General features: G+C 39.5%; 1 protein-coding gene across 12 annotated transcripts in view; it reads right to left on the bottom strand.

Annotated features, from left to right (window-relative positions):
• Window positions 1-22696, bottom strand: part of LOC101718976 (transducin-like enhancer protein 4) — a 146059-nt gene that overhangs the window by 83512 nt on the left and 39851 nt on the right. For 7 of the 12 annotated variants that reach the window (XM_004862552.4, XM_004862551.4, XM_004862555.4 and 4 more), the window contains one exon: window positions 14937-15011. The exons of the other annotated variants lie outside the window; for them this stretch is intronic. In XM_004862552.4, the coding sequence (XP_004862609.1) occupies window positions 14937-15011 (75 nt within the window). The remainder of the gene's footprint in view (window positions 1-14936; window positions 15012-22696) is intronic. 12 annotated transcript variants of the gene reach the window in all.

Genomic DNA, 22696 nt, shown 5'->3' with positions numbered 1-22696 from the left:
GCATTGCCTTTTGTTAAAATTACATTATTCTTGTTTTGTATGTGTTGCATTTGGACTTAGTTGCTTAAAAATGTTGTGAAATGGGTCTCATGAAATCGTCTCAGATAAAGACAGTTCGGACTTTTATCTGTCCCCTATAGAATGCCAAACAGTGGCTACTCTGCCAGCTAGTAATTACCTTTAGGGCAGCTGCCACTCTCAAAGCAACCGGTTTCTTGGGCTGGGGATTTAGCTCAGTGGTTTTGCCGCCTGTCTCGCAAGTGCAAGGACCCGAGTTCGATCCCCGTACCAAAAAAAACCCAAAAAACAAGAAGAAAAGCAACCGGTTTCTCCAGTTGCCCTCTGGTGAATCCCCACTCCCATTGATGCCAATGGCAGGTGAAATACTGACCAGACAGGCAATCGGGTTCCTTTCGGAGACAGATCTCTGATTGCATGGAACTAGCAGAAACTGAGGTGACAACTGAGGGGCCGTGGCCAGAGCTACCCTCTGGTGGATACCCAAAGGTGCCTCAGAAGAAACTAGCTCCTGACAGCCTGTCCGGGTAATCAGAAGAAAATCTCCACGTCTTGTCCCCATCTGGACTCCTCAGTGAGGTAAAAGGGGAACTCTGTCAGTGATCACCACATATCCTCTGTCTCAGAGTGATCTGAAACAGTGCCATCAGAGCCCTTTCTTAAGCCTCCCTTAAGAGTTGAGCTACAGGTTTGGACAGCTTTCTCTACTACTAGTAAGACCTCTAGACAGATGTACAAAGCAAATCTTTGATAGAGTAAAGATACCTGAGCCTTTTCTCCCACCTAGGCATAGCCTTCATCATTTATGTGTGTAGGGGAGAAAAATGCCTTTTCTGATAACAATATGGACTTTGGAACCTTGACTGTGGACTTATAAAATGCTGTATGGTAATTTTTTCGGATGTTTAACCAGCTTGAACTTTATTTGGGCTTTATCTCTCTGCTAGTGAGTTAAAAACTCCACTTACGCTTTTCTCTTACTTGTTGGAAGTTCATTTGAAAACCCCTTCTAGTCAGACCACTCCTCCCTTCCAGAAAGTCAGACGAAGGCAACTCACAACAACTGTTTTGTCTTACACTAGGGAAAATAGCAATCAGTACCTTGCAATTGTGTTTTTACTTGTTAACCAGAATATGGGACTATCTTAGCCGTTCTCTTCATTCATGTGTGCATAGTAAGTCCATAGGAGCGCCTTTACTATGTGGATTGTGGCTGCTAGGAGGACCTATGAGTTTCAAATACGTAGTGAATTTAAAATGGACCTTAAAGGAGTAGCCTTGTATTGCTACTAATAAAAGTTGCCTAAATGACTGGATAGACAACAGAAATTTCTCAGAGCTTTCTCTGTCCTAGGGCCCAGGGCAGAATCTCTGACTTACCATCTCTGGAGGTGATCTCTTTTGCAGGAAAAGTGCCCTAATTTGATTGTTAACTTATTTTCCGCTCTCTCTTTAAAGGAACTAGATAGCTGAGGTTTAAATCTCTTGGTTTGCTAGCAATACTTCTTTCTCTAAACATGATGGTTATGGCTGAAGTCAATTGTAACTTGCTCTTTAAGAGTACCTATTGGAGTAAGGATATGAGTTACCTGAGGAAGATAAGATCAAGCGCTGGTAAAGGGTAGATAGTCCAGTCTGGTTTTATTTTCTAGTTCTCTCTCCAGATGGTAGATGCCTACCCTGGAGTGGTATAAACCTTGGGGGACGCCCTGGGGATGCCCTAGAGGGCACAGGAATCAAGCAGAGACTTATGGGACACAATATTTGTTTCTCTTGTTCCAAATTTCAAATTGGAATGTATTAAGGAACAATTTAATATTTCTCTACACCTGCACATGGTGTGCCTACCTCCTAAAGCCAAATACACAGAGGAAAGTACTATGATGCTATCTCACAATTAGAATTATACTGTAAGAGAGAAAATGGTCAAAAGCATCTTATGTTGAGATTTTCTTTACTTTAAGAAGTAATTCCTGCTTGTGTTCAAATATAAATGTGGGCCACAGAAAAATGAGAGACACCTTACCCTTAAGGCATTCAGCACCTCTAAGCCTAAGGCTACTCCTCACCCTAACCACCAGGGGCTGAGGGTGGAATTTCTCGGCCAGCTATAATTAATCTCCATGAAGCTATATCCATCCTTAGCTAAGTTGCTGAGGTCCCTCAAAGACAATATCCCTTGCAGGAAGTAAATGGCAAATATGGGACTACCTGTGTTCATGTGTTTTTTTCTCTCAGTGATCTTAGACAGATCAAATGAGACTTAAAAGTTTTCAGATGACCCTGATGTGTACATTGAGGTCTTTAGAGGACTTACTCAGACCTACGGTCTAGATTAAAAAGATGTAATGTTTCTCTTAAATCAAACATTGATTTCTAATGAGAGACAAAGTAGTCTTATACAAGCTACTATATATAGAGACAGATATTTTAATTTTGGAAGCTCAAAAGACAGGCAGCCAGGGGAACAACTGGTCTCTACTAGAACACAAGCAACTCCTATACAAGACCCCCAATGGCCTGCCAACCAGATAGGAGATTAAATACAAGACATTTTCAGGCATGTATTCTTGAAGGTCTAAGAAACATGAGAATTAAGTCCTTCAATTATTTTAAATTGTCAACTATTTATCAGGAAAAACAGGGCATCCCTACATCTTGATTTGATAAAAGGAAAACTATAGTTTTTCCCAAGTCACAGTCTTGCAATACGTAGATGGTAGGCTGTTATGTGCCCCCTCAGAAGAGCTTTCTAGCCAAGACAACAGCTCTGCTGAATTTTCTAACAGACAGGGGTTATAATATTTCTAGATCTAAGGCACAAATTTACAGCCTTGAGGTAAAATATTTAGGCCTCATTACATCTAAGGGAACCCACAGACTGGGGAAAGAAAGAATTAAACCAATTCTTTCCTTTCCACAACCCAAGACTCGAAAACAGCCAAGGAGATTCCTGGAAATGACAGGGTTTTGTGGCTTCAGAGAGCAGGATATAGTGAGATTGCGTGACCCCTCTATTAGCTTATAGAAAAGCCCAAGAGACAAACACCTGGGAATCTTATTCCCAGACCGCACTCTAGAAGTTCAAACAAACACTTCTAAGTGCCTGCTACAGGACACCATTTCAGTCTGTATGTTAATAAAAGCTGAGACATGGCTTTGGGAGTGTTTCTACAACATCAGGGAGCTGCTCAACAGGCTGTAGGGTATTTCAATCATAAATTAGCTGTTACAGATTCAGAGTAATTCATTAAAAGGGTGAGCCCTAACAATATAGTTAGAACCCTTTCATTCTCTTTCAAGAGGCAAAAAGCAGCCATTTGGGTTCTTTGCTTATTGGTTTGATTTTTCTGCTTGGCAATGCAGTGGGAGTCAATCATAGCTTTTGTCTCTGGAGACATGTTTTGCTAAGGATAGCAGATCACTCTGGAAAAGCTCCTGATCTTAAATGTCCTTCTACACCTGAGATGGTTAAGATTTAGTTCTTGTGTCATACTTAGGGCACTCTTCTGTCCCTTCTCCACTGCCCTGCTCCTCAGAAATAACGCAGTTTGATTCAAGGTACTTCCCTCCTCTGTGGCTGCTGGATTTCAAGACAAAGCTTCCAGAATGATGAGTTTCCCCTCCCTGGAATCCTTCCAGAGTAAAGCTGACCTTCATTTATCTCTGGGCCATATAGGAAACTGGTCTAGGTTTAATCCTGGAACTCTCAAAAAATAAATGTAAAAGTTTTAGTTCAGATTTATCTGTCTTTCAGGCCTCAGGCAAAATTAGAGAATGGTAAGAACAGCTAACCTGGCTCTGGACAAGATAAAGTCTAAGAATCACCTTAGATTGGACATAGAATGAGAGACAGAGAGAGACAGGGATACCTTCTTTCCCGTTGTTTCTTTTCAAAATGGGAAAAACTGTCGTAGGTAGACATCTGCAGCACAGCAGGTTGGAGCCTTGGCAGGCCTTCTTCCCTCACTGCTTGGAATTCATACTCAGCTCCAAAGAGTGTCACCTCGTCTCTTCTACATGCAAACCTGGCCTGAGCAGACCCCACTGGAGACAGTTAAAGTTACCTTTAATAGTCTGTCTCTTTAGAGGGAACAATTACATGTGGCTACCAAACAACTATGGTTATCAAATCAACAATGAGAAACCTGTAGAGCTGGGCATTCCAGTCAGATAAACCACCAGCCTAGGGCCCATCTTCACATGGTCTTTGTTTTCACAGGTGTAGAAGATTTATATTCCTTTTGATTCTTATTACAAGAGATCTCTGTTAATTGATCTACAAAGTTCTGGCCTAGTCTTATTTACAGTTATAAACCTAAAAATTATAAAAGTTATTATAATTCAACTTGGCCGAATACATCTGAGTGCGCTGTGGTTTACAAATGAGTTGTCTTATGTGTGTGTCTGTTTGTTCAATTTGTTACAACATCTACAGCTATTATGTTTGAGCTTTTTTCTTTTGGCATTTTGGATTTTTTAATATGTTTGCCTGTAACTCAAGTTGGCTTATAGATAAATGTAATTAAAGACATGGTTCCCCCAGGTTGCCAGATGATCCAGATAATGTCAACTAGTTTTACAAATACAGTACCTATTGTTATCTATGTATAACTTGGGAATCTTTCATTGGTCAAAATAATATGTTACTTGTTATGATCTGGCTCTCACAGGTCATCTAAAAATTTTTTAAGATAATTAAAGCCTCTTGGGCTTAGAAAAACTATGGGACAGGACTCCCCTTGGTAAATAAAGGAGCAGCTGCCTGGAAAAAATTTATTCCAGCCTTTGTTCAAAGGGGGACCCCAATAATTTCCATAGCCTTGTGGGAAATACATTGCTAAACATATCATTGTGATAGGTATACAATGATCATTGGCTAAGTTTTCTGTGAAAAAACAATAAGGTTTTATTTAAAATGTTCTTGGTCACAAAACTAAATGACAAGGGGTTTCATGTAACTGATATTGTTATTTCATGGTGTACTAAATATCATTCATGCCTTCTGGGTGTACAGGTAGGTCTTCTAAGATACTGTTTATGGTAATGATCTTTTTTCACTCAGGTATCTGCCTTTCTCTTACACTCCAGCTACCTGTGATAAGAGGTACATGTCAAGCCAGCATGAGAAAGACAGTCAAATAATAGTTATCTCAAAAACTTATGCGGCATATGTTATACATGTCACCACATTTAGGGATGCTCAGTCACCAAACAGTTGAAACAATGTCACACTAAAATTAGAGGCTAGACATTATGAACTCCTAAGATACATACATTCATAGGCCACTATGTATGTTCTCTTTAGATGGCATCCTACTAAAGGATAACAAATAAGAGTTTTCTTTATGTCATTTAATGTCTTGTGATCAGATGGAGGTGTCTGGCTGAAAGACTATTCTGTACTAAGATAGACATGTAAGAGTTACAAAGAGAATGTCATCATGATTGTCATGCTAAAACACTATGTGTGGCTCTTGATCTTAAGTTTTTCTACAATATGTAGCTGTTGTCTGCTAACATTCTACAAGGATTCAACTACTAAAAAAACCATGGTTGGTAAAAAATAACAGTCCTCTAACTGTGCTTTATACTTCCAAAGTGCTTGATGTCTTAACTATTATAATATTTAAACTCACTGCTCCTACTGAAATACTTATGTCACTGATCTCTTCTGGGTGTTCAACAGCTAAAGTTTGGAGACCAAAACCAGAAAGGTAATTGGGCTAAGAGGACAGCCAATATTTTGGCCCTGGCCCCTCAAGGTCAACAAAGATCCAGGACACAATAGAACCTTTCCTACAGGATCCTACATCTTTGGTAAGTCACGCAACCTCCTGAACAGGGAGATTGCTGGGCACCAGAGGACAAATGTACCATGTGCCAAAGGAGGGTCACAAAGATGGAAAAATCTCCCACGCTTTCACTGAAAGCAACATGGTCAAGCAAGGCCATGACCCATCCTGACAGCTGACACTGACAGAGGAGCTGAGAGGCTCTATACCTGGTTCCAAAGTAATGCCTGAGGAGACCTAACTGACCTGGATAGACAGCAAGAGGTTCATACTGATTGACAGGTCTCACTTAAACTTGGTCTTAAACACTCAGCAGAAAAGAATAACCAAGAGAGGTATAAAATAATGCCATAGTAATAAAGCTAGATGTAAAAAGAGGCTCCAGTCACTGACCGCTTCTGGCAGTTTCCAGCTCTACCAGGAGCTGACCATGATTATGGGTCATTAGAAAAAAAACTATGGTAAAATCTGTAAGAGCTCAGCTAGAGTTTTATATTTCTTAGTGAAATTTGTTCTTCAAATTGTCTCTTATCTTCTTACAGCTGAAACTAGAGAGACTTAGGACAAAGTATCAGACTTATACATAACCTCTTATCAATTAAAGAATCTAAGAGTCAGCAGGTTACAATCATTATTTCAATTTCTAAGTGGGACTTTCTCCCCAACCTGCCCTTCCATTCTAGTGTGCTCATGCTTAGATTATGCTCTGATTTCTTAAAAGTTTGTTTATTCTTGCCTCGAGGCTGCCGAACCCCAAGCAGTCACACAAATGGAACCAATGACAAATGTGCTAGACTTTTTTTACCGGGATTCACCAGATTGACCTTGTAAACAGCTCATAACTGCTAAACTATACAATACGACTTCTATGTTGGATTCTGAAGCCCCCTGGACCTTCTCCTTATCCTTTTTGTGGGAGGCTATTACTAGTTCCTCCTGGTTGTTGGCTATATTCATAGCAATTCTGCTGACCTTATAATTTGGCCCATGTATTAACTGTTTCTTTGGCTTTGTCTCCTCCAGACCCAAAGCTGTAGGGCTACCAAGATGACAATGCCTGGCACCTATTGAGGGCCTTTAGATAGACTCTGTAGAGTAACTAACTGCTGATCACAACTACGACCCTCTTCAGCTGGAATTAGCCAGAACTGTCTTTGCCCTTTGCCCCCTCACAGCAGTTAGGGGTACTTCTTCAGAGTGGGGAATATTATAGATAGGTAAGGTAATTAGATATCTTGTTGGCAGGTAGACAGCGCCTCCCTTAAGGCTCCAGCCCTTCAGGAGCCAGAACAGCAAGGAACCAACATGGAGAACTGAGGCACATTCACTGGTTAGCATTATAAAAAGGAAAAGAACTACTACTTCCCCGAGAAAGAGAGAGAGATAGCAGTGATTGATATTCTAAATGGGAAATTCCTTGTATGTGACTTGTCTTCCCATTTGATCCCCATTTAATTGGTATTATCTGGGTGACTGTACTTGTAATCTTATTGGTTGGTCATGATTTTGCCCCACCTCATGCCCACCTTATAAATTTCTATTGGGTCTTATAGTTTTGTCCCACTTTGTACCCGCCTCACCACATGGCTTTGCTGTATAAAACATCTTTGAAAAGTGGGGCAGGCAGGTGAACAACCCACTTTCTGGTCCCCCTTCTGTGTCTCTTAGATGCTTTTTTTCTCTCAATAAATTTTTCCTCCGCTTAAAAAAAAAAAAGCAACTGGTATGCTAACACAACAGAATACCATTCAGCAATAAAAAGCTACTGATTTGGGCAACCACATGGACAAATCTCAAAAGCCCTATGCTAAATTAAAGAAAACCCAAAAGGCTGCATAATGCATAATTACATTCATAGGTCATTCTACAAAAGGCTACTTGGAAGAATAAAACATTTTAGTGGTTGCTAGGGCTGGGGTAGGGAAAAGAACTGTCTACAAAGACAAATAAGGGAACTGGGGCAGGGGCAAACTGTTCTGTATCTTGACAGTAGTGACAGCTACATGGCTATATTCAGTTGCCAAAACCAGAACTGTACACTAAAATAGGGTTTTATTTTATATAAATTATACCTTAATAAATCTGATTTATGTATCAATAATGAATATGTATTTCTGGATTCCTAATTCCAAGTACCTAAAAATGTTATCTGCAAATATACAAAATATACAAATTTGTAAATGTCTACAGCCTTGTTTTTATCATGTTTTCTTCAATTTTTCTTCTCATACCCTTGGAATTTAAAGTTTTATTGAAATTACAATTTATAAATTAAAAGTTGATTATGGGTAGTAAAATATAAAACCAAAAAGCTTACAACTACCAAAATGTAAGATAATTTGAATATACTTTGAGGATTTCAGAAGACATTTTAAAATATCCAAAATGAAAATAAAATGTGTCCCTTTAACATGTCCCTGCAGGCTTGAACTGCCAGTGGTACATGCATGACTCTCCCATTGGAGGCTTGTACCACTGGTGGTACAAACAGATCTAATCATCTTCATCAGCCTTTTTACTACTAAAACTAATAAAAAGCCACTGGATAAGACAGTCACATGTGTACCAAAAGAGGTTCAAGCCACATGACAGAGAGATACGAATTACGGTCCCATTATAAACATGTTAACAGGACGTGGTGAAGCCAAGCACAAAGGTCCTCACTGAGGGGCACTTGGTGAAGTGCCTGGAGCAGCACTACCATGAAGAAGTCCCCAATAAGAAAGGTGCAGGACACGGGCCCCAACCCCAACTGCCAGCTGAGGAGCTAACTGGAGTGAAACCTGCACTTCCGTCTGACAGGTCCTGGTCCTGCAGCTCCACACAGGGCTCCCTGACATGGGAATCCTGCTCAGTGGAAGCCCATGTCCACACGCCTGAAAGCTGCATCAGATAGCCACTCCCACAAACTCTGCCCCAGTCTAACACTACTCCACCCAGTGCCCTGGAAGTGCTCTGACTAGCGAAAAAGAGAGAAGGAAGATCCTCTCCAAACAGATAAAGTAGCAGTTTAGGTCTGTACCAGTTTGGAGGTGGGGAGAAACTGACCGAAAGCTTTGTGGAAGCTTCTTCCAGAGAAGTTCTGTAAGAATTAACTAAGTGCATACTACAAGTAAGAAATGAATATTCTTATTCTTTACCTAGCGGGGTTTTTTTTGGCGGCGGCGGGGATGGGGGGGTGGGGGGGGTGGTTCTGAAGTTGAAGCTGAAATTGCTTAAATACAGGAGAGTCTTTGTTATAAGAGAAACGACTGCCTCTTAAACCCTCACTGAATTGCAGCAAGAAGATTAGATTATGACTACATCACTCAATAACGTCACCTCCTGCTTCATAGTACATGAATCAGTTCAGAGGAGTATAGTAAAGGCATACCAACAGAAGATAACAAAGGATGGGATCCCAAACTCTTTTAGCTTTAGTGCCAGCACAGCTTTGTGAGGACAGGTAAACAGGGGCCCACAAGTACAAAAACCAGAAGGTATCTTCAAACCAGCCACCATCTCCTCAAATTTGGTATGCAATGCAGCCTATGGCCAGTGTAGTCTACGAAACCTTTAAGCTCCAGGCATTTAGTAAAGACAGTAACAAAGTTAACATTGACGAAAACACAAATCAATTTTCTAGCTCATTTTAAAGTACATTCTGTATTACATCTGTTTAAAAACTACCAATACTAATGAGTTGAGAGAAGCAGAAGAGAGAAGCTAACCAGTAAGGTTCCTGAAAAGCATAGATTTAAAAAGTGTGAATGCTGAGTGGTAAAAGCTGAGCTGCTTAAGATGTTTTACACACAGAATTCACATCAGAAGAACCATGATTCTAGCATGTGACCACTGCTGCTCTATAGTAAAAAGCTCTTCAAGAGCTTGAGGTCTATAAAGTCAAATCTTTTTTTTTTTGGTACCAGGGATCAAACTCGGGACCTTGCGCTTGCGAGGCAGGCGGCAGAACCACTGAGCTAAATTCCCAGGCCTGAAGTCAAATCTTGAGTGTCTTAGTTCTTCTTTGAAATGGACGGCCAGGGTTTGGCTATAGGTAATTTCAAAATGATCCCAGAAGAGCGGGGGGCCTAGAAAAAATGAATCAAGGCAGAAGGCAAATTAAAACTAGGAGGGATGCTCTAGTTTGTCTTGAGTCGCTAAACTCTCAACAGCACCTTGCTGGGACCCTCTGAAGAGTGGCTTCTCACAAGGCCCCACGCCATCCCCCCCCACCTCCCCACAAAATAAAAGACCACTGGAGGGAAGCAATACCTTCATTCTGTTACCCAAGCCCCAGGACTTATGTTATAGGGGTAATGGCAAGAGAAAAGGACTGAAAGGTACAAAGTGGGCCCATGAAGGACAATGCTGCTTTGGTTCCATGGGTACAGCCAAAAGCACAACAAAACTGACAATGCCTTTGGAAGGCTCTTCGTGAACAAACACAAAGGAACGAAAATACTGTTCTTGGATACTTTAATCCATTCTCATTTCTGTTAAGAAAGCAGTATTTAAATTTTATTCAAGTTTTGTGTTATTGGAGACTATGTGTCTACAGGGGTGTCTACATTACACACTTCTGATGCAAGGGAGGGGGTACCTCACACAAACTTGCTCTATGGGTTGCCACAGATCTGTACCTTTCCATTTCTGCCTAATGGGTAATTTGTGGAAATTACCACAATGGCTCATCCAAATGCCTTTGACACTTAAAGAATGGCAATTCTGAAATCTATAATGGAAAAGGAGGGGTACATATTTTAAAACTGTCATACTGCAAGACCCTCTGTCAGAACATCGGTCTAGAATGAATGAATGAATGAGTAAATAAATGCACACACAAATATATAAATAATTTAAGACATAATTCTATGACAAGGACAATAAAACAAAATGCTACAAGTGGGGAAAAAACATCCCCTCCAAGGTATTGTCTTTCTTTTTTTAAACTCAAACACATAGGAGGTAAAGGCAAAGTCATTTAAATCATTTCCTTAGTAATACAAGTAATATTTAAATAGATTTAATAGTGCTGCTCCAAACCAATGAATTATGGGTTTAAAACCTATTAAAATGTAATGTTTTTTTCCTGAGCTGAGAGGAGAGAGATTTAAATCCACTGAATTTTAATATTTCAGCTTGAGCTGCAGGAGGTAGAGAAAGTCCAAATGAACTATTCCATCAGCACCATTCAAGCATGAACATTTTAATCAGTTTTACTTCCTTGGAGTTCTCTAACACAGTTTACGCTGTCATTCTGAAAGCACTTAACACGGAGAGTGTGAAAAACCACCAAGGCTTGTTATTGCCTTCACAATTGATGGCAAATAATTTTGCAGACTTCCTATCATTAAAATGTCACTGCTAAAAATTGAGGTTCAGCATTTCTAGTGCTAAACTGAATTTTCCTGCAGCAACATGGCATACCTGTTCTTAAGGGACTTCGGTGGGGGGGCTTTTTATTTTAATGCACATGTTTCTATGAATATTTTTTCTTAAAGATTTAAGGTCAAGAAGGTGGTAGGAAGGTTTCCAAAAGAATCACAGTTTTAATTTATAAGCTAAACATTTTCTTTTCCAATGTTCACACTAACACAACTTTTTTTTCTTAATGCTAGTTTTCTCATTCCAATTCTTACAAGGTTCTAAGTTAGCCTTCTTTCTTAAGCACAACCACATTCGCAGCATGCACTGATTATATAGTGTAATAGATTCAAAAAACATTTTAAGATAGTCAGATGACTCAATTTAATAATACAGGAAATGAAAACATCATTTCTAATTAGATCATATTACCGATTTAAAACTACAATTTGTGTGTTGTTCCAATAGTGTGATCTTGCAGAGATTCTAATTTAAAAACACAGTGGCTAGTAGGACACATAAAAGATTTAGCTGGATATATAATATTCTCAAAGCCCATTTAGGGGAACTCAGGGACAGCTTTGAGGAAATGTGAAATAAAAACACAAAAATTAACTCTAAAATACAACAACAGGAATTTTCCTGCTTTTCTTCCTTAAAAATAAAAGATAAATGATATTTAACATATTTCAATCTATCAACAGTTTTAAACTGAACATGACCTGTGAAAGAAACCATTATGACTGTGTTTCATTCCATTAAACACAACCAGCTTATTGTCAGGAGAATAGCTGCCTCTCCAGGTTGCGGGCTCACTGCAGCATTCTACATTTAAACTGCATGGATCACTGATTTGGCTCATTTACCAATGAAGGTAGAATAATATTGCAGAGTTAAAAAGGTGCTTCATCAGATTTCATTAAGTCTAGGAACACTGCTCTCGTCTGGATGATGTGCATACATATAAAGCAGATGCATGCATAGTGATAAATAAATAAAGGTCTGCAGGGGGCTTGGGTGGGTCTCTGCCTCCTGGAGGAAGAACTGTCATTCTCTCAGGACAGAAGACCGCTGTCAAGTTCATTCTTAACAGCATGGAACAAAACTCTAAACCTGACCCCTCTTCATTTTTGGTAGCAAGTTAGAAATACCAATCCTTTACAACACACTCATGCCTAAGAGCATACACAACAAGTGCATCTAAAATTCCACAACATTACAACTCTGGAAACTACTGGAGATGGAAGTTACCACCAGGGCTGAGAAAGATCAAAGAACCTCCACAGCAGAAGCTCAGCGAGTGCCTTTGTAACTGGGCTCTTTCCTTCTCATGTACATTGGGGTTTCCGAAAACTGCTAGGTTTGTATTTCTACTTAGGCAATTTATTTTTCAGAACAGAGTACGTGATTTCGACTCCACTCCCTGCCTAAGTACAAACAGTTTAGAACTCCACAAGCTGCATCATATACAAAGCACACGCTGCTTAGACAGGATGCAAGTCTACTAAGTTCAAGCAAGTTTTCAGATCACAAACTTACTTATTTGAATTAAATCCATGTACACACAACATCTGTTGGCTATAATCTATAAATCATTTCCCTGAGAAAAGGCAATCTGTCAGCCCATTTGAAACAAAGTCTGTAAAAATGAAATCGGTATAGAACAATATTAAAAATACATTTGATGTGATGAAGGAAGGGAAGGGAACTTGTTTGGATTTTCTATCTTTCCTCGTATTTTCAACCAACATCCAACCACATCAAAAACAATGTGTTTTTGATTTAGTTTAATCTTTCTGCTAGAGTTACTAAAAGATCTGGCAGAAAGAAAGGCAGAAAGAAAGAAAGAAAGAAAGAAAGAAAGAAAGAAAGAAAGAAAGAAAGAAAGAGCAAGCAAGCAAGCAAGCAAGCAAGCAAGCAAGCAAGCAAGCAAGAAAGAGAGGGAGAGAGAGATAGAAAGAGGGAAAGAGGGAAAAAGGAAGGAAGGAAGGAAAGAAGAAAGGAAGAAGGAAGGAAGGAAGGAAAGAAAGAAAGAAAGAAAGAAAGAAAGAAAGAAAGAAAGAAAGAAAGAAAGAAAGAAAGAAAGAAAGAAAGATAGATAGATAGATAAGAGTTTCACTTTCCTGGAAAAGCCTGCCACCCAGACATAAGGTAGAATGGTTGTCTGTCTCTAAGCTATTTATACAAAGATAAACACTAAGCTAGACAGGAGCTTGTGAGCTCTCCTTACCAGGCACCACTGTATTTCCTCTCTCTAAACACCAGACTGTTTGGCAGATGAGAAATGTAGGTGCTATCTCTTCTGACCTGTGGAAGATTTTGTAATAAAAATATCCATACCGTCCTAGATGAATACAACATACATACACAAATGTTTCACGCAAGCATGGCTGGTACATACACAGATGCTTTAGACGCTTAACTTCTAAAATTGAAGCTCTCTCAACTTAAAAAAAAAAAAAAGAATATACTATTGCTTTCTGGAGTTTCAGGAAATAACTACTTGTGAAATGTATTCATCTTTAGTATTTCCCTACTCCTATCTAGCACAGAAAATGTATGGCAAATGTAATTTTCGATTCTACGTAGCTCATTCTGATTCAGCCTCTTCTTTGCGAGGAGCACTCTGAAGAAAATAAAGGTTACTCTTTTCCATTTATCATGTCTGCTAATTTACTACCATTTTTTCCTGTGGTCAGAAGGACATAAAATAGAGCTCCAAACAGCCCATTAAAAAACAAGCTACAATCAGACTACTGCGGCCCCACCATCGGCAGTGATCCCAGAGTTCTGATTTCCTTGTTAAAAGACAGAGGTGTAATTGAAGCAGTGTCTTCACTTCAGATTGATTATCGGGCGACCCTTATCCGCATCTTCACTCAGCAATTTGAATTTTAATGAAAGTAAATGGAATAATTAGCATTTCAAAGTATGTTTGACACACTGAAGGGAAAAAAAGAGACAAGACTTTTGTGTATAATCTATGCACAAAAGAAAGTACACCTTCAGAAGGGGCAGAAAGACAAAAGTTAGAGTGTCTTCATCAGAATAGAGTTTAAGAACTGCTGGTATTTCTTGCATAGAGGTGAATAGGGTGCTCTTCACAGCCAAGATTCCCCCCTTTATTATTATTTCTGTTTTAGCACATTATTTTATTACTTGTTACCTTAATGTGAGAAAACAAAAATACAAGTGGAGTTGAAGTGACTGCCCAAACCCAGGAATTCCAGAAGAATTTTTGTTCAAGAGTTATATAACTAGGAAGGATTTTCTAACTGGAATATCGATTTTTCAAAAAATGCAGTTCATCTATTATTCCTACTACAAATGGATGCTAGCTCATAAGAAACACGAGACAAAATGTAGTAAGGGAGATGTGAAAATACTTATTTCACTAAAGATGCTACAAAGATACTCTCTATCATATGACAAAAGATAAAAGAAGTTGGGTTACTTTAATTTCTGGGCAATAGGTACCATTTTTTCTGGCCTAGGTTAGCAACAGAAGCTGAGGACAAAGGGAAGAAATATGAAAAAAGCAAAACTATCCCATCTCCTTCGTGAGAGTTTATAGAAACACATCGATTTTATTTAGTGAGAATAAGATCCAAAGTTTGAGGCAGCCATGAAACTTCACCTGAGATTGAAGGCAAAGTGCTTAACTTCACTTTGGGGTCGTCTTGCGCTTTGCCCCTCTGGTGGAACAAAATTTCTAAAGACAGCGAGAGAGCTGACGACAAACACTAAGATCAGAGCTAAAATGGAAAGGCCACGTACCCCAATGATGGCGTTCAGTTCTGCCATGGTCACCTGCTTGGCCCGTTCCACAGCCTGCACCACTTGTTGCTGGTGCTATAAATGAAGATCAGAAACAGAATACAATTATTTGTTTTCTACTCAGAACAGCTTTTCCTAACATGCCCTCTAACTTCAATTACATTCACAACAGCATTGGGGGGGTCTCCAGATTTCCAAATACAAGCCTTAGGAGGAGGTAGATGACTAGGAATCTAGGTCTACACTATGCTGAGGAGTAACCGGGCATCCGAGTGTGGGTACCATGTCTGGGCCTCTTGAAGGATGCTCTCTTACATCTGGCAGACTGGGCTTCAATTTCAATTCAGTGGTGTACTTTGACCAATGTCTTCTACTAGTACTAAAAACAAAACCCAAATTATCCTGCCTGCTATGTATCCCCTTTTCTTTTTGCCATCTACAGAAAAAAAAATTTAAAGGTTATTTCCTACTTTAGGAAAACTAGGATTGATAATATAGGAAAATGCCTCCAGCTATGACTCACTTCTCAAGAGAATGGGCAAGAACTACTATTAGTAATCTTTGTAAACAATCAATGGGAAGATTAAGTAGCACAGACCTCTCTACATGGGGTGGTCACTCACATCTGGACACACAGTTTACTCAAGGATCTCCAAAATGTAAATATTGTTCCCAACTAAGTACACTTGAACACTAGTATCTAGAGACTCAAATTTACCTAAAATACATCTCTCTGGACTTCTTTCAACTAGGTTTAGCGAATTAAGAACCAAAGGTACTGTGCAGTGAAAGAAGCTCTGTGTAGCTGAAGAGTCTTTCTTTTAGTTCATCTCAGTTAAAAAATTAAGCTAAGTTTTTCACCTATTTGAAGTGAATGCAAAGTTCAGCTGTCATACTGCTTCATACACGCAAACATCTATTCATTAAATGTTGAATTTCGCTTGAACTACTTGGTCTCCATTGCAAAATCCTCAAACACGTTTACTGATAGTAATTAGGATGACTGCAATTTCTATCTCTGAGCTCTGTAGCGGGTGTGAGAAAGCAATGTCAGAAAGGAAGCTGCTTTAGTTATCTACACTGTGATGTATTCACCCTAGGTTTCTCCATAGAAATAGGCATTTTGTGTTTATGATTAGTAGAAAGAAAACTGTCAAATAGATCATTGCATTTTACGCATTTAACAGACTTTAAACATTAAACTATATACTTTTGATTTTTTTAATTGTAGGAGTTTCAGTTTCAAAACAGAGACTGTCCATTCTCACTCATTAATATTTGCTTAAGTGAAATAATTCATTTTTCTCTTTCTCAGAAGTGAAAATCCTGTGAAGAAAACTAGAAGGAACAGAGGGGATGTGAATAAAATTGACAGCAATATTAACTTCAGTTTCCTCTAAAGCCAGCCTTACCATGTGTAATGACAACTGAGCACTTTTTATGTGCCTGGCACAGAACTCAAGTTCATGTTTGGATTTCAGACAGTCTCACTCTTGGGGAAGAGAAAAATAGTAGTAGTTGGAAAATGAAGAAAAAGATAACATATAGAACTCTAAGATTTATTTACCATGCAAAGGGAGATTATGAACAGAAATTAACAAGGTTTTTTCACCTCTTACTTTCTGTCATTCAACAATGGCTGCTTAAATCTCACAAGAACATCCAACACATGTATTTATTTATCCACCACATTCCACTTACACATTCATTCATTCATTTAAAAAACTTTTTATGCTCTTACTCTGCCATTTCTCCATCTTACTGAAGCATTATTTACTTTATAGTAGTATTTTTAAAAGTTCAGTGAGACAGAGATACAGAAAATACATCTCGTTAGGGCTTCTCTACCATGGTGGTTGTTCAATCCCTGCCTCACAAACTGAATTCCAATTCCTAAGATGGGCAAAGATGCCTTAGGCAGTGGGAGTATCTTTCTAGCTTGGCATTAAAATCAAGAACTACATTTTTTTGAGGAAACCAGAAACTCACACCAATGACCCATAACTCGGACATCAGAAAATTCTATAGAAACTTGTGAAAAAGCTAAAAAAAGAAAATGGAAGTCATGATCCAGCCCCTCCTTTTTGATGACAAAAGCCAAAGGCTAACACATAACACAGTATCTGCACCTGCAGTTCAAAATTCTACTTCCCTACTTCTGCTCACAAACAGTGAATCATTTGCTGTTTAAGGAGCTTTTGAACAGAACCTCCCTAAGGCAAACAATGCCTCCTTCCGGGTGTGCTCTAGGAGCACCAAAACACTCTGGCATTACTCACCACACAGTAAACACAATACACCACACACTAAAGAAGAACCCACCAGGTAAGGCATGAAAATAAAGAAAACTCAGAAAAAAGGGCAAAAGATGACAAAAGAGAAAAATGAACACTTGAGGAAATAGCCGAGAATGCTCCCAAAACCTGACCCAGGGGACATTTTTTCCATCCTCAGATTTTAACAAATAAGCTCTCAGAAAATTCATCAAGTCTTTCATATCTTCTTAGAACCCTGAAGGCTTTGCCATTGAGCCTGCCATCTCTTCGGCTTTTCTTCTCCTTCTCCATCTGTCCTCTCCTCCCCCTCCACGCTCATCTCATTTCCCATCCTACTTCCTGCTTATCCCCTACACTGCCACACACGTGGTGAGAGAGAGCCACACTGGCCCCCGTCAATCTGGAGACAGCAACTGTCCTATTGCCTCTCTTATTGTGCAAGCTGCTCACTCCACTATGAGCTCACTCTTCCAATGTTCCACCAGTACCACCCAACAAAATGCCACCGAGGCCACATCGCATAAGCCAAGGGATGGTGACAGGGCTTTGGAGGAAACAACCACAAACAAAAAACTGTCCAAATGTCTTTAAAATACTGTGATTCACAATTTTTAAAATACAAAACCCCAAGACAACAGCTGCATCATTCTGTAAATTTAGTGAAAATTATTATACACAAGATGAGTCCTTTTATGGTATATAAATTAAACCTTAATAAAGCTGATCTTTAAAAAGGTACTATGGGTTGAGGAACATAAGCATGACTGGGAAAATGGGGCAGTAAAATAAAATTATATACATTAAATCACTTTCCCACGTACTTCTTCATCGTAAAATTATTTTTAGCATTTGTTCAATACACAGGAATTTTTTCTACAAGATTAAAATCATATAAGAACATAAGTCTAACAAAGTCTACTGAAAAGCAGAACTTAATAAACCAATATAAATGGAGGAGGTGTTTAATATATGTTTCTCAGAAGGAATAACAATGACAACATCACCATGTTGACACCTGTAGGCCCCAAAGTTTAACGCATGTAAGAGCTATGGTGCTTCTGATAAAAATCAGTAATACAAACTCTATATTACAATTTAGGGTTTTAAAAATCATCACACCCTTATTGACAGTATAAGGAAGAAGTAATAAGGGCAGAGACATAAAAATGAACTAGGATTCTTTTTTTTTTTTTTTTTAACTAGGATTCTTATAACCACTGTTAGTTAACATCCCTGGCACACGGAGATACAAAAGTAAGACATAACACCCCTGCTTCTCATTGAACTCAGAGGGCACAGTTTTGTAACACAAGAATGTAGGATATAAAATATGAGAGCCCAGCACACTTCCTAGGGCATCAGGAAAGATTTTGTTTTTTATTCATTCATGCAAATGTTTGTTAAGCTCCTGATGTGTACCAGTCACTGTGGTGGGCACTGAGGTTAGCATACTGAACAAGATGGACCACAATCCTCGATCTCATAGAATTTAAACTCTATCAAGTCAAACAATCAGTGAATTTATAATACTCAAAAGGCTCAATAACTATAATTGGGGGACAATTTCCATAAGAAAATTACAGGATGCTATGAAATCATATATCAAGGAAATATCTTAATCTAATCCTGGGTCAGGGGAAGATTCCCTAAGGAAGCTGACCTGAAAACAGAGACCTAAAGGATTTGCAAGAGTTCTGTGGATGAAGGAGAATAGAATTTCACACAGAGGGTGACTGGGTAAGGTCCCTGAAGGAGAAAGGAGTTTGCTTCTCTCTCAAGGAAGAGAAGGAGTGTCTATGGCCAGAGAAGAGGGAGTATGGGGATGTCACTGGAGGAACAAGTTGGGTAGGATTCTGTAGGGTCTTCTTGGGTAGGTAAAACACACTTGCAAAAGCTCTTTAAAGCGGAAGAGATGGTCATAATAAGAACAACAAAGAAAAATGCACGAAGGATTATGAGTACGGCAGGATGCACTCTGCAGAACCATGTATTAATGAGAAATGAAATCTGGCAAGGCAGAAAGAGGCCAAAGAGTGAATGAAGGGTTTGTGTGACATTCAAAAGAGTTGGAATGTATTCTGACAGAAAATGAGACATTATTAAAAATGTTTAAGCAGCTGACTACCCTGAGTTCTGTATTTTAGTAAGAGTCTGGTGATAGTAAAGAAGCTGAATGGCAGGGAAGTAAACCAGACTGAAGGGAGAACAGAATGCTAATGCAATCTGTAGGGTAAAAGATACTTAGGCCTCAACTTGGACCAAAGACCTTTCCTGCTAATAGGTACCATTAGCCGCAGGTACACAGAAGCCACTCATTTACAGAAACTCAGAACTGGAAAGGGCCTGTAGAGATCATGAGACCCAAATGCCACTAGTGCCACAGGCCTTATTAACAACCAACCAACCAACAAAACTCCCTATTTCCAGATGCTGTCTGTGAGGGAGGGGCTGGGATGGCAGAACTGCAGCACCAACCGCAGGCCAAAGGCCACTCACTGCTCTAAGTGCACGAATCTCCTCTGTGACAGCCCGACCAGCTCTGCTGCAGCTGCACCACTACACTTCATGGGCAAGTGTTTTGTTTTGTTTTTGTTTTTTCCATTTTAGGTTAATGAGCCCCCAGTGCCAAGCTGAAATCCACCTTTGCACAACTTCTTCCCACTAGATCCAGTTTTGTCTCTAAAGTCTCCTTCATATGCTACCACTGCAAGATTTTGAAGATAACAAACACAATGCATCTTTTCAGTTTTCTTTCTTCCAGGTTAAACATCCTTAAGTCACTCATCAATTTCTGTGTCGACAGCCTTACAGGCACACTTCCTTCAGGCTCCCCTATAGGTCATGTTCAATGCGATTAGAACACAATTCCAGGTACACCTGAACAGATCAAATCCAAATGCAAGTGTCACTCCTTGTCTGGTAAGCCAGGCTAAAATCCTAATAGTATGCCCTTTTCAGCAACTCTGTTATGTTTATTGGCACAAATCAGCTTTAAATTAAACCCAAACTTCCAAGCCAGCCTGTCCTAGATAGTATTACAAAAAATGTTGTCTCACAAAAAATTAGATATTATAACATCAGCAAAACAGAGGTTTAACTTGGCAAACATATAGTATGATGCATGACTTTTCTCATAAAACAGAGCTCAGAGAGGGTTGAATAATGAATGTATGTGGGGCTTCCCAAACAATTTTGGTTGTGAAACATGGGCTGAGAGCTCTTTAGAAACACAATTTAGGATATGTTCCCTCAGTCTTTTCCCTGACCATTTGGCCTTGCCTTTTGCAATCTCACAGGGAGACCGTATTTTTCACTGATATATGCCCAGTAACTCTAAAAGACCAGTGCTATGAGAGAGAACTTTCTGGATTGTTGGAAATGTTCTGTGTCTGTGTTTCTAATATGGGAGCCACATACGAGTGCACACTGAGTACTTAATATGTGGCAAGTGGGACAGAGAAAGTAAACTTGAATTGTATTTAACTTCAATTTAAACTTACGTAGCCACTACTGAAGTTCTACTCAAAGTACTTCAAAGACTAGCTCCAGTAATAATGATCCCATTGCTCTACCTAACTGAAAGTCAAAGAAATGGGCTGGTTTCTCATATAATCTCACACACACACACACACACAAATTTTGGACACACATGCTGATACGGTGGCATTGCTACTTTTGGATGGGAGGCCCACATTTAAACCTGAAGGAAAAAAAAATCCCAACTTCTGAGAATCATCTTTCACTTCCTGAAGTTACATAACTCCACCATCACAATCTCACCAAAAACTCAATTGTCACAAAAACTCATGGTCAGGTAGAGCAAACCAAGTAATAACCATGAAACAAGACAGAATTATGTCCTCTGATGGCGCAGTCATACGAGGGAAAATATTTAAGTGAAAGGTAACGTAACCCATGCCCACATCCAATATGAAAAGCAAAACTCTGTATCAAATCCGATAAAACCCCAGTTGCTGTGTTCTATCCCCAGGAGCACATTTTTTCCATACACAGTGCTGTCGTAACACATTCAGACATGCTCTGTGTAGGGTGTTTGATAGGTCTCCCACCACCTCAGCAGCTATTATGTATCGTAGCTGCCCTCTTCCTATGGTGTCTTGCCCCCTCCCCTGTGTGACGTCACGCCAAGATGGTGGCTCCCACCAAAGAACAAACCCTTCTTCCCAGCATGCCCGTTCCCGCCTAGAAAGTAACCTAATACTCGCTCACCTCCTACCATCTAGTGACATCAACGGCTCCTCCATTCCCTAGTCACTACAAACCCCACCCCAGTCTCTATAAAAGACTCTCTCTGCCCCGGCCTTATTGCTTTGTCTCTCCTTTGTTCAGAGACAGCCCGGCAGATCTATTCCCCTCATAAAGGCTTGTCGTGGCCTGGTCTGGTCTTGGTCTTCGGCCCTTTTACCTGACAGTGTTAGGCTGTTGTGCTTAACGAATGCTCTCTGAAGATGGGCTTAGGGGTGTCACTGCGTGGTTGTCAGGGAATATCTGGTGACTTCAGCCAAGCTTGTCTACATCAAACCAAGTTATCACAAGCCACTGGCTCCTTACAAAGTTAACAAGCAATAAGAAGAGTTAACTTGGTGTCATTATGAGTTGGTAACACTGCCACCAGTGCATGTAACCACTATATTTTGTTCATTTCCTCCCCGAGGCACAATGAGAAAGTGACTGATCACATTTTTCAACTTCCACTTCACAATTATTCTATACGTGCAGAATGTGGTTCAGAGAAATTCAGTACCTATTAAGCCAGGTGTCCAAACAAATAGCATCCAAGCTACACTTACATTTTATAACGTAGTGGAAGTGTTTGTTTCCCATCAAATTACAAGGACCAAATTTATGGCATTTCCAAAACACACTGGGCAACCTAGTGACTTAGCCTGTCTCAAAATAAAAACCAAAAGGAGCTGGGGATGTAGAGGAGTGTGAAAGCCCTGGGTTCAATACTGAATACTGCAAACCAAAACCCAAAAGAGGGCAATAAAACCAACTTCTAAGTTAAAATTAAATTTCTACCAGAAAATATTCAAGCTGGAATGTTACCTTTTCCCTGGGAAAACATTAAAAGTAGAAGGCTAAAATTTTTCACTTCTAATTTTCTTTTAATACGCTAAAAATTCTAATGACCAGAAACTTTTGTTAAATGCTGTAAAAAAATGATATTCATTTTTTATTTCATCTGTTAAACCCTTATTTAAAATAACAGATGCAAAGAAAAACAGCTCTGTTCACTTGTAAGACCCCAAGAGACCTCCCATGGACACTATCAGGACTAGCCTACAGAGCTCCTCCATCAGCCTCCAAGGGGCTCTGCTTGGGTTTTAAGTAACTCAAGAAACAAAAAACCTAGAAATGGAATTACAGGAGTGAGGAAGGAAGCAAATATACATCTTCCTTGGTACTGAATGACTAAAACAAGTTGTAGCAACCTGTTGATGACAAGTGTAAAAATGACGA

The sequence above is a fragment of the Heterocephalus glaber genome, unplaced genomic scaffold (genome assembly GCF_053883595.1).
Source record: "Heterocephalus glaber isolate CG9 unplaced genomic scaffold, H.glaber_assembly_v1.0 deba00001481, whole genome shotgun sequence".
Lineage (NCBI taxonomy): Eukaryota > Metazoa > Chordata > Mammalia > Rodentia > Bathyergidae > Heterocephalus > Heterocephalus glaber.
This window is presented reverse-complemented; position numbering and strand designations above follow the sequence as displayed.